This window comes from Ranitomeya variabilis, chromosome 2 (assembly GCF_051348905.1).
Source record: "Ranitomeya variabilis isolate aRanVar5 chromosome 2, aRanVar5.hap1, whole genome shotgun sequence".
NCBI lineage: Eukaryota > Metazoa > Chordata > Amphibia > Anura > Dendrobatidae > Ranitomeya > Ranitomeya variabilis.
This window is the reverse complement of record NC_135233.1, coordinates 49158114-49171088: the sequence shown is the minus strand read 5'-3', so window position 1 is coordinate 49171088 and position 12975 is coordinate 49158114. Positions and strand designations below refer to the sequence as shown.

The 12975-nt window shown below is 41.0% G+C and overlaps 1 protein-coding gene across 1 annotated transcript; it reads right to left on the bottom strand.

Moving 5' to 3' along the window:
• Positions 1-7751: 7751 nt before the first annotated feature.
• LOC143803654 (speriolin-like) lies at positions 7752-10814 on the bottom strand. Its single transcript, XM_077281434.1, has 3 exons — positions 10739-10814; positions 9817-9959; positions 7752-7945 (listed from the first exon to the last, which is right to left on the bottom strand). The coding sequence occupies exons 1-3, from the start codon at positions 10812-10814 to the stop codon at positions 7880-7882; spliced, it is 285 nt and encodes a 94-aa protein (XP_077137549.1). The 3' UTR covers positions 7752-7879.
• Between the last annotated feature and the right edge of the window lie 2161 nt (positions 10815-12975).

Genomic DNA, 12975 nt, shown 5'->3' with positions numbered 1-12975 from the left:
TAGTACGTCAGCTGGCAGAACCCCCGCTTTGAGGTGGGCTCCGGCGGTGAGCCCGCCTCAAAGCCGCGACATGTCAGCTGTTTTGTACAGCTGACATGTGCGTGCAATGAGGGCGAGCAGAATCGCGATCTGCCCACGCCCATTAACTAGTTAAATGCCGCCATCAAACGCTGACAGCGGCATTTAACTAGCGCTCCCGGCCGCGTGGCTGGAAGTACTCGCACCGCTGACCCCCGTCACATGATCGGGGGTCATCGGTGCATTGCCAAAACAACCAGAGGTCTCCTTGAGACCTCTATGGTTGTTGATGGCCGATTGCTTTGAGCGCCACCCTGTGGACGGCGTTCAAAGCACACCTGCATTTCTGCTACATAGAGGTGATCTGTGCTTCACCTCTGTGTAGCAGTGCCGATCGTGTAGTGCAGTGCTCCCCAACTCCAGTCCTCAAGGCCCACCAACAGATCATGTTTTCAGGATTTCCTTTGTATTGCACAGGTGATGAAATTATCACCTGGGCAAGACTAAGGAGATCCTGAAAACATGACCTGTTGGTGGGCCTTGAGGACTGGAGTTGGGGACCCCTGGTGTAATGCATGCTTCAAGCCTCCAATGGAGGCTATTAAAGAATGCCAAAATTAAAAAAAAAAAAGTGTTAAAAATATAAAAAAATAAGAAAAAAAAATATATATATATATATATATATATATATATATATATATATATATATATATATATATATATATATATATATATATATATATATATATATATATATATTTCGTTCAAATCACCCCCCTTTCGCCCCAATCAAAATAAAACAATAAAAAAAAAATCAAACCTACACATATTTGGTATTGCCGTGTTCAGAATCGCCCGATCTATCAATAAAAACAAAGGATTAGCCTGATCTCTAAATGGCGCAGCAAGAAAAATAATCAAAACGCCAAAATTACGTTTTTTGGTCGCCGCATCATTGCATTAAAATGCAATAACGGGTGATCAAAATAACGTATCCGCACCAAAATAGTATCATTAAAAACGCCAGCTCGGCACGCAAAAAATAAGCCCTCACCCGACCCCAGATCACGAAAATTGGAGACACTATAGGTATCGGAAAATGGCGCAATTTTTTTAATTTTTTTAGCAAATTTTGGAATTTTTTTTTACCACTTAGATAAAAGAGAACCTATACATGTTTGGTGTCTATGAACTCATAATGACCTGGAGAATCATAATGGCAGGTCAGTTTCAGCATTTAGTGAACCTAGCAAAAAAGCCAAACAAAAAACAAGTGTGAGATTGCACTTTTTTTGCAATTTCATCGCACTTGGAATTTTTTTCCCGTTTTCTGTTACACGGCACGGTAAAACCAATGATGTCGTTCAAAAGTACATCTCGTCCCGCAAAAAATAAGCCCTCACATGGCCATATTGACGGAAAAATAAAAAAGTTATGGCTCTGGGAAAGAGGGGAGCGAAAAACGAAAAAAGCTCAGGGGGTGAAGGGGTTAATAAAACATTTTTCACTGTAGGTTTAGACAATTGTCTCTAATAGCTTTTTACATCTGTATTGTTTATTTCTGTTGTTTATCTTTAAGTTCTTATTTATTCAAGCACAGAAATATAAGTCTGGCTTTAAGTAACTGAGTGATATGATCTCAAGGAAGACAGATGCCAGATTAGAGCTATCCAACTCAGGCATAATTATACTGAATAAACAAACATATTTTGGCAAACACTGTAGCATGCTGGTTCTACTGTATATTTGTTTACTGCTGCTGGCTCTGGTGATGTATACATGCACTGATGATGGCACTGATGCTGTATTTATGTGCTAATGTTCTGGTGCACTATTTGCTGAGGAAAGGTTTGGTCCAGTATTTGTGCACTGATAATGGCTTTGGTGCTGTATTCATGTACTGATGATGGTTCTGGTGCTGTATTCATGTACTGATGATTGCTCTTGAGATGTACCGTATTCATGTTTATATGGTGATTCTGATGCTATATTCATGTAGGGATGATAGGTTTGGTGATTTCATGTACTTATGATGGTTATGTTGCTGTTTTCCTGTACGGATGTTGGTGCTGCTGTATTTATGCACTAATGATTCTCATACTGTACAGGTATAGCAATCTCTATCTTGCCAGATGATGCGCTACATGGGTATGTTAATAAAGTACAGTCATGGATAAAAATTTTGAGAATGAGACAAATATTAATTTTTCCAAAGTCTACTGCTTCATTTTTTCTAATGGCAATTTGCATATACTCCTGAATGTCAGAGTGATCAGCTTAACAGCAATTACTGTACTTGCAAAGTCAATATTTGCCCAGAAAATGAACTTTAACCCCCAAAACACATTTCAACATCATTGCAGTCCTGCCTTAAAAGGAGCAGCTAACATCGTTTTAGTGATTGATCCATTAACACAGGTGTGGGTGTTGATGAGGACAGGGCTGGCGATCAATCAGTCATGATTAAGTAAGAATGACATCACTGGACACTTTAAAAGGAGGCTGGTGCTTGGTATCATTGTTTCTCTTCAGTTAACCATGGTTATCTCTAAAGAAACACGTGCAGCCATCATTGCACTGCACAAAAATGGCCTAACAGGGAAGAGTATCGCAGCTACAAAGATTGCACCTCAGTCAACAATCTATCGCATCATCAAGAACTTCAAGGAGAGAGCTTCCATTGTTGTCAAAAAGCCTCCAGGGCGCCCAAGAAAGACCAGCAAGCGCCAGGACCGTATCTTAAAACTGTTTCAGCTGCGGGATCGGACTACCAGCAGTGCCGAGCTTGCTCAGGAATGGCAGCAGGCTGGTGTGAGGGCTTCTGCACGCACTGTGAGGCGGAGACTCTTTGAGCAAGGCCTGGTTTCAAGGAGGGCAGCAAAGAAGCCACTTCTCTCCAGAAAAAACATCAGGGACCGACTGATATTCTGCAAAAGGTACAGGGAGTGGACTGCTGAGGACTGGGGCAAAGTCATTTTCTCTGATGAATCCCCTTTTCGATTGTTTGGGACATCTGGAAAACAGCTTATTCGGAGAAGAAGAGGTGAGCGCTACCACCAGTCTTGTCTCATGCCAACTGTAAAGCATCCTGAAACCATTCATGTGTGGGGTTGCTTCTCAGCCAAGGGAATCGGCTCACTCACAGTCTTGCCTAAAAACACAGCCATGAATAAAGAATGGTACCAGAATGTCCTCCAACCGTCCAAGAGCAGTTTGGCGCCCAACAATGCCTTTTCCAGCATGATGGAGCACCTTGCCATAAAGCAAAGGTGATAACTAAATGGCTCATGGAACAAAACATAGAGATTTTGGGTCCATGGCCTGGAAACTCCCCAGATCTTAATCCCAATGAGAACTTGTGGTCAATCATCAAGAGACGGGTGGACAAACAAAAACCAACAAATTCTGGCAAAATGCAAGCATTGATTATGCAAGAATGGACTGCTATCAGTCAGGATTTGGTCCAGAAGTTGATTGAGAGCATGCCAGGGAGAATTGCAGAGGTCTTGAAGAAGGGTCAACACTGCAAATATTGACTTGCTGCATTAACTCATTCTGTCAATATAACCTATTGGTGCTCATAATATGATTGCAATTATATTTCTGTATGTGATATAAACATCAGACAAACACTAATAAAAACCAGAGGGCAGCAGATCGTGTGAAAATATAATTTTGGTGTCATTCTCTAAACTTTTGGCCATGACTGTAGTGTACCATCTGATGAGTTAGGGATTACTGCATCTGTATTTGTTAGGATTTGGTTTGTATTTGGTGGTGTGCAGAAAGGTGTTGTGTAATCTGTGTAGATTCTCTAATCTTGTGAAATAAGTGTACATCTGCTACATTATCAGTACTCAGAGTTATGACTGAGTGTTATCTGTGGTGTTTCTTTACCACTTTCATATCTGTGCCACTTTTACAGTTGTGGCCAAAAGTATTGACACCCCTGCAATTGTCAGATAATACTCAGTTTCTTCCTGAAAATGATTGCAAACACAAATTCTTTGTTATTATTATCTTCATTTAATTTGTCTTAAATGAAAAAAACACGAAAGAGAATGAAGCAAAAAGCAAAACATTGATCATTTCACACAAAACTCCAAAAATGGGCCAGACAAAAGTATTGGCACCCTCAGCCTAATACTTGGTTGCACAACCTTTAGCCAAAATAACTGTGACCAACCGCTTCCGGTAACCATCAATGAGTTTCTTTCAATGCTCTGCTGGAATTTTAGACCATTCTTCTTTGGCAAACTGCTCCAGGTCCCTGATATTTGAAGGGTGCCTTCTCCAAACTGCCATTTTTAGATCTCTCCACAGGTGTTCTATGGGATTCAGGTCTGGACTCATTGCTGGCCACCTTAGAAGTCTCCAGTGCTTTCTCTCAAACCATTTTCTAGTGCTTTTTGAAGTGTGTTTTGGGTCATTGTCCTGCTGGAAGACCCATGACCTCTGAGGGAGACCCAGCTTTCTCACACTGGGCCCTACATTATGCTGCAAAATTTGTTGGTAGTCTTCAGACTTCATAATGCCATGCACACGGTCAAGCAGTCCAGTGCCAGAGGCAGCAAAGCAACCCCAAAACATCAGGGAACCTCCGCCATGTTTGACTGTAGGGACCGTGTTCTTTTCTTTGAATGCCTCTTTTTTTTCTCCTGTAAATTCTATGTTGATGCCTTTGCCCAAAAAGCTCTACTTTTGTCTCATCTGACCAGAGAACATTCATCCAAAACGTTTTAGGCTTTTTCAGGTAAGTTTGGCAAACTCCAGCCTGGCTTTTTTATGTCTCGGGGTAAGAAGTGGGGTCTTCCTGGGTCTCCTACCATACAGTCCCTTTTCATTCAGACGCCGACGGATAGTAATGGTTGACACTGTTGTACCCTCGGACTGCAGGGCAGCTTGAACTTGTTTGGATGTTAGTCGAGGTTCTTTATCCAACATCAGCACAATCTTGCGTTGAAATCTCTTGTCAATTTTTCTTTTCCGTCCACATCTAGGGAGGTTAGCCACAGTGCCATGGGCTTTAAACTTCTTGATGACACTGCGCACGGTAGACACAGGAACATTCAGGTCTTCGGAGATGGACTTGTAGCCTTGAGATTGCTCATGCTTCCTCACAATTTGGTTTCTCAAGTCCTCAGACAGTTCTTTGGTCTTCTTTCTTTTCTCCATGCTCAATGTGGTACACACAAGGACACAGGACAGAGGTTGAGTCAACTTTAATCCATGTCAACTGGCTGTAAGTGTGATTTAGTTATTGCCAACACCTGTTAGGTGCCACAGGTAAGTTACAGGTGCTGTTAATTACACAAATTAGAGAAGCATCACATGAGCAGTGCCAATACTTTTGTCCACCCCCTTTTTTATGTTTGGTGTCGAATTATATCCAATTTGGCTTTAGAACAATTATTTTTGTGTTTTTTCATTTAAGACAAATTAAATGAAGATATAATACCAAAGAAATTTGTGTTTGCAATCATTTTCAGGAAGAAACTGAGTATTATCTGACAGAATTGCAGGGGTGTCAATACTTTTGGCCACAACTGTAGCTGCAATCGTGTGTACAATTATATTTCCTACTGCCCTATTTTAGTACTATTTTCTATATCAGGGATGATGGTACATCTGCAAGTTCTTCTACTCCTTCAGTAAGAAATGTCGTTTTGTTTTTTATTTTTTTCATTTCAATGGGAGGTCAACTTGAAGGGGTCAGCAAACGCCCTGAACCTTCTAGCAAAATTTCTATCTTAAGCTGTATTGTCTGGTATTGCAGCTTACTCACATTCAAGTAAATAGTGCTAGGCTGTGTCACCAGACCTAACTAATGGGTGATAGTGGGAATAAAAAATTTTTACATTTCACATACTAGTTTACAGTTAACTTAGGCAGCATGTATCAGCGTGTATTAGCCACTGGCTGTATTATCCCCGCCAGGTATGTTTGTCTCTGAAATGCTGCGGCATTTCCAAGAAAAACATACTTCTAACAGCCACCAGTGACCGAACTGCTCTATTGGCAAGTCGTACAGTCGAATCCCCGGCGGCTTCTTCCTGCCCGCTGACAGTGACTGACAGTTGAGCAGCATGTATCAGCTGACAGGTTCCCTTTTAAGAACAATATGGCAGCAATCCAAGTAAGATTTTCATGTCCTAGTGGGGTACAAACCATGAGGGTCATTTTCTATAATTGTTTTAATAAACAGGATCTATTACACTGGTCAACAGCATTTTTGGTGCCAAAGATATTTCATCGAATTTAGGGTATTTTTGGGGTGCTGATTCTGAATATGTCATCAGTTTTGCCAGATTGGCTCAAGTTTTTGAGATTTTTGGTATCTTATTTATAGCACTTGTTGGTAAATGCGACGCATCATCTCATTAATTTCTTTGGATTAGTACTTGAACTGAGCAGTTCTCAATATAGTTTTGTGTTAATTAGTGTTCTAAAAGTTTGTTCATAGCTTGATTTTTGCACTAACTTTATGTTGTTGTCTGTTTTCCAGTGAAAAGCATGAACTCATCAAGAAGAAGTTGTCTTAACGATCCAGACTCATTCTGTTACATTTGTGGTGAATACACACTGCCAAAACATAGAAGAAACATAACAGACTTTGTAAAAAAAGTGTATTTTGCCTATGCTTGGGGACCAAGACAAGTTTTGGGCACCACACATAGTGTGCAAAGCATGTATCGAATTATTACGAAAATGGAGCAAAGGACAAAGAAAAAGCTTCAAATTTGGTGTTCCAATGGTGTGGAGAGAACCAAAAAATCATCATGATGACTGTTATTTATGGTAAACACAGGTACAGGCACATCTTCACAATGAGGGACAGGCCTTCTTGCAGATTCCATGTTACTCCCATTTTCATTTCTTATGCTTATTGAATCCTTGCACTTGCACTGCACAGAAATAACAGTCATCATGATGATTTTTTGGCTCTCTCCACACCATTGGAACACCAAATTTGAAGCTTTTTCTTTGTCCTTTGCTCCATTTTCATAATAATTCGATACATGCTTTGCACACTATGTGTGGTGCCCAAAACTTGTCTTGGTCCCCAAGCATAACCCCAAAATAGGCAAAATACACTTTTTTTACGAAGTCTGTTATGTTTCTTCTATGTTTTGGCAGTGTGTATTCACCACAAATGTAACAGAATGAGTCTGGATCGTTAAGACAACTTCTTCTTGATGAGTTCATGCTTTTCACTGGAAAACAGACAACAACATAAAGTTAGTGCAAAAATCAAGCTATGAACAAACTTTTAGAACACTAATTAACACAAAACTATATTGAGAACTGCTCAGTTCAAGTACTAATCCAAAGAAATTAATGAGATGATGCGTCGCATTTACCAACAAGTGCTATAAATAAGATACCAAAAATGTCAAAAACTTGAGCCAATCTGGCAAAACTGATAGCATATTCAGAATCAGCACCACAAAAATACCCCAAATTCATTAAAATATTTTGGACACCAGAAAAAAAAATTTTTTTTGTTGACCTGTGTTATTGATCATTTTATAAGATTAAATTGGACACTTTTTTTTCTCTGAAGCTTTTATTATTTGTGATTCGTTTATAGAGATGATTGGCTGCTCCACAGAGATTTTCCATCCAGTGTCGTGAAATACTCTAGACAGTTTGAGGATTATTACGATGTCCTTCACTTTATCACTTGGCATGTACTCATTTATCATCTTGTTTAGGTATGGTGGGTGATTAAAACAAGAAAATCTTCAGTTCTTGAGTTTCTATCCTTCGTGATCCCATAGGTATTGACTAAGTACTCTGCAAAGTGAGGGTGCACTGCTGGGTCAGAGCCCATCTTCTTCAGTTCATCCATGGTGTGGTTCTAGCGCTGGAACAGCTCGGACCTTAAGTTTTCATCTACTTTTCCAGTCAATGGACTTGTGGTCACCTGTAAACATAAAATGAACATTTAATATAGTGGGGTAATCACAATTCTGCTAGTCACAGGCTGTGACATTGGACCGAATCCTTGGATATCAAAACACATAGAAAAAGACAAGTTGTAATGGAGATCAACAGGACAGTAATAAAGTTCCAAGTATAAATTTTATTAGAGAAAACTGAGCAAGCATAAACATTAAAAACAATTAAAAGGCAAAAAAATGCCCACAGTGACCAAGGGAAGAACTAGCCCCACGGACTAGGATCCTTTTGCCACCTGATAAGGAAAAAAGAAAACCCTCCAAAAGCAATTAATCAAACAGCAATTCTTAACAGGTTATACAGAATTATTTTAGTAGTGGAGAAGTCACCACCATAGCTTGTATGTCATATTCCTTAGAGACATAATAAATGACCTCCAACATAAGTAAGAGTATTGTCCAGCTGAGGTTTGTGAGAATACTAGAGAATATTTGTTACTAATGATAGTGTAATCCAAAAGCTGCAATAAGCCACATAAAAGGTCATAGTAGACACCAGTACAGATCAGGGTTATCAAAGCCAAAGCATTCATAAAGGAGAAGACTCCATACTTATTCGGTTCAGTCAGGCGAGGAGATCCACAAAAATAACATACCTCCCTAATTAATCAAACCAATCGGTCCTGTCAGTCAATGTGCCAGAGGTCCGTGGGGCTGTGCAGCCCAACGCGTGTCGCCACACACGTTGGCTTCGTCAGTGGCAAGTGTGCCTGCTCACAGAAACTTACGTCTTAAATACACATACCTAATAAGAGGATCAGAATCAGCTGTAGGGAACATCAGCCACAAGACCGGAAGTGACAATAGCGTTGTTCCAAGTTTTTCAGTGCGCAAGCGCTCAGACACCAAGTGGTGTACACACAAAGTACCGGCCGGACGTGACGTTAGCATGGTGTGGATCCATGACAACCAGAATAACAGATGTACGGGGTGCCGGCAAACTGATGGGATATGGCGTAGGTATTGCTCAAAGACCTCGCACATGCTAGAAATATACACACATGATCAGATATGACGTCGGCATTACCAAGTTTTTTAGTATGCAAGCGCTAAAACGCCAAATGATGTAAACACAAAATACCGGCCGGAGGGATGTGACATCGGCATGGTAAAAAAAACCTATGACAACCAAAATAACAAATGTATAAGGTACCAGCCTTATGACCGGATACGGCGTAAACATTGTTCAGAAACCTAGCACACAAAAAGTCACATGATCCGGTGTGACGTCAGCATTACTAGTGCGCAGGCACCAAAAGATAAAGACCTGCAAAAAAAAAAACCCCCATCAAGGATAATTAGGGCGAGGTTCACAGAACCTAGTGTTTAGGTACCAGGGAAGAGAAAAAGAGGTATATGTATATGAATCCTTGGATATCATTGCAAAATTATTTTTGTAAAATAATTCTATAAGTAACTTGTAAAATGTGCTCCCTTGTGGACTTGGACCTTAAGGGTATGTGCACACGCTGCGGATTTTGCTGCGGATCCGCAGCGGTTTCCCATGCATTTACAGTACCATGTAAACCTAGGGAAACAAAATCCACAGTGCACATGCTGCGGAAAAAAACGCGCGGAAATTCAGCGGTTTATTTTCCGCAGCATGTAAATTCTTTGTGCGGATTCCGCTGCGGGTTTACACCTGCTCCAATAGAAATCTGCAGGTGAAAACCCGCAGAGGAAACCGCAAAAGAAACGGCGATAAATCCGCAGTAAAAACAGCAGCGGTTTTTCACTGCGGATTTATCAAATCCGCTACGGAAAATTCGGCAACGGAATCCGCAGCATGTGCAAATGGCCTAAATGTCTATTTTAATAATAGTTTTAGGTTTCTCACCTGTAAAATCTTCTCTTTTATATCAGTTACTCTGAATCCATACAGTCGTCGCTGCTTCAGGAAAATGGCACGGAGTATCCAGCGGTCCAGCTGAAAGGCGATCTCGCCAACAATGCGCTGACATGTCTTAACTTTTTCTGGGTCTGTAAAAGTTCAATAGTAAAAGTCAGTCTTATGTCAAATCCCTATATAAAGGGTAGCTGGCCAACAGCACACGGATAAACGGATGTACGTCCTAGTTCCACTGGACCCCCATGGAAGATGTACATACCAGATAAGAAATGAAGGACAGCATCCAGTCCAGGTGAAAGTGTTCACAAAACGATTCCTTTATTTGCCAAAGTGCAACGTTTTGACCCAAATGGGTCTTTATCAAGCAATGCTTGATAAAGACCCATTTGGGTCAAAACGTTGCACTTTGGCAAATAAAGGAATCGTTTTGTGAACACTTTCACCTGGACTGGATGCTGTCCTTCATTTCTTATCTGTTATGTCAAATCCCTGGATTGAAATGTCACCTAGATGTGGATTGAATTGACCACTCGTGCTTCTTATTCAGGGTGTAGAAAATAAATAATAAAATTGTTTGTATTAAACATAAATGAGAACACCCCCATGATTGTAACCATTCACCTGGTCACAACAATAGATAAACAGGTAAAAGTCATATCTGGGTCTTGGAGCCTGAGGGTGTCAGACATGTTCTCCTGCCACAAAATTAGACCCCCATGTCATATTACATGATAGGTGGGCACCCCATTACAGTTACGTCATGATAAACCCTGAATTATAAGATCTGCCTAAACAATTTATGGCCATTATGTATGCTGTGAAAATGCAATTTAAAATTTTTTTTATCCTAAATAAAAAGTAGTATACAAAATATCAGATACCAAGAGAAAAACATAAAAATATTGCTCACATTGATGTTGTAATACTTCTGTTTTTTTCATGTCTTTCATGCCTAGAATATAAAACATAGTCATCTGTGCATCCATCTCTGGCTTCCTATGACTCATACAAGATCACCTAAGAAATTCACTTGGTGATGAGAATGAATAAAAGGTAAAACATATGTCCCCAAACTAAACCATTCTAGACATTATTTTTCCAGATTCCACCACTCGCATTTTGTGATTTGGGGGAAATCTGTTCTGCGTTATTCCAGTCTCACCCTTGTGGTCTTTCGAATGCTTTCCAGGGGATCTCATGATTTTAGTTTTTATTTCATGTTCTTTTAAAGTACAGCGCAGGTCCACATTTTCCTTTAACCCCATCAGTTTTCGCAGTGCGTCATTCTCGGATAGTAGACATGCACTCTCGGTGTTTTAGGCAAATTGCAAAAACTGTGCACTCTATCTTGGTAATGCAGATTTTTATACATTTCAAGTATAATTCAGTTCCACTTGAATATATTCGCTCATCTCTACGTGCAAGCCTAATTATTATTATTATTTATTGTTATAGCGCCATTTATTCCATGGCGCTTTACATGTGAGGATGGGTATACATAATAAAAACAAGTACAATATTCTTAAACAATACAAGTCACAACTGGTACAGGAGGAGAGAGGACCCTGCCCGCGAAGGCTCACAATCTACAAGGGATGGGTGAGAATACAGTAGGTGAGGATAGAGCTGGTCATGCAGCGGTTTGGTCGATCGGTGGTTACTGCAGGTTGTAGGCTTGTCGGAAGAGGTAGGTCTTCAGGCTCTTTTTGAAGGTTTCGATGGTAGGCGAGAGTCTGATGTGTTGTGGTAGAGGGTTCCAGAGTAGGGGTGATACGTGAGAGAAATCTTGTATGCGATTGTGGGAAGAGGAGATAAGAGGGGAGTAGAGAAGGAGGTCTTGTGAGGATCGGAGGTTGCGTGCAGGAAAGTACCGGGAGACGAGGTCACAGATGTATGGAGGAGACAGGTTGTGGATGGCTTTGTATGTCATGGTTAGGGTTTTGTACTGGAGTCTCTGGGTAATGGGGAGCCAGTGAAGCGATTGACAGAGGGGAGAGGCCGGGGAATAGCGGGGGGACAGGTGGATTAGTCGGGCAGCAGAGTTTAGAATAGATTGGAGGGATGCGAGAGTGTTAGAGGGGAGGCCACAGAGCAGGAGGTTGCAGTAGTCAAGGCGAGAGATGATGAGGGCATGGACTGGGGTTTTTGCAGATTCTTGGTTGAGGAATGTACGGATTCCAATGGTTGTGACCCAACAACTTAAGTAAAATTTACAAAAGTAGACATCATTCCAGACGTACTTTAGTGTGATAAGTAGTTTTTTAATGGCCCATGTAAACAGTGTCAAATAAAGTGAGGCAAAGGAATTTGTAGGACTCTGCTCCAGTGGCCACGTCTATAGTCCATGGCCACTAACCCAGGGCAATGTGAGCTTCCCATCACCTGCAACATCTTCTGTGACTTTTCTGATTATTAGGCCACCATAATGTCATGTGTGCTCCACAATAATCTAACTACTTGCCTACTAATCTGAAAAAGCGCCGGAGATGCTGTAGGTAGTAGGATGTTCGCAGGGGTCTGGGAGCGGTGAGTGTCAGTACAATAGGTGCTGCAATGGAGATGAAGATGTGTAAGGAAAGAGTATGAGAAGTGGCAGTGGGAAATGGGTGAGTAAGCAGTATGGGGATGGGAGCAATTGAATGTGTCAGGAGACAGTATGGGGCATCGAGTGTATGTGAGCAGACAGTATAGGGAGCAGGGAGAGGGTATGTGGAGGGGTATGTGTTGCAACAGTATAGTGGGGGAGGGTATGTGAGAAGTATGGTGACAAGGGGTAGTATGTGAGTTGACTGTATGGTGGGCTGAAGGGAAGGTACAGTGGGTACGGAAAGTATTCATACCCCTTTAAATTTTTCACTCTTTGTTTCATTGCAGCCATTTGGTAAATTCAAAAAAGTTCATTTTTTTCTAAAAAAAAAAAAAAGGGTGCACAGTATACAGACTGGGTAGTGTGGGGAATAGTATGCTGAGGAGTTGGTATAGTATGGAGACTGGGCAGTATAGGGCATAAACAGTAGGAGAGCACAGTGTGATGTGGGGACCCATTATGGAAAGGACAGCATGGGGGACATGTACCATAAAAGGGACAGTGTGGGGTTATGTTCTGTGCAGGAAGCACAGTCAGGGACAAGCTGTAGATGGGAAAAG

Coding starts and splice junctions, on each gene's coding strand:
- LOC143803654 (XM_077281434.1), bottom strand. CDS start 10,814: ATGGATGCACAGATGACTATGTTTTATATTCTAGGCATGAAAGACATG. Junction 9,960..10,738: donor AGAAGTATTACAACATCAAT/GTGAGCAATATT, acceptor GAACTTTTACAG/ACCCAGAAAAAGTTAAGACA. Junction 7,946..9,816: donor TAAAAGAGAAGATTTTACAG/GTGAGAAACCTA, acceptor TTATGTTTACAG/GTGACCACAAGTCCATTGAC.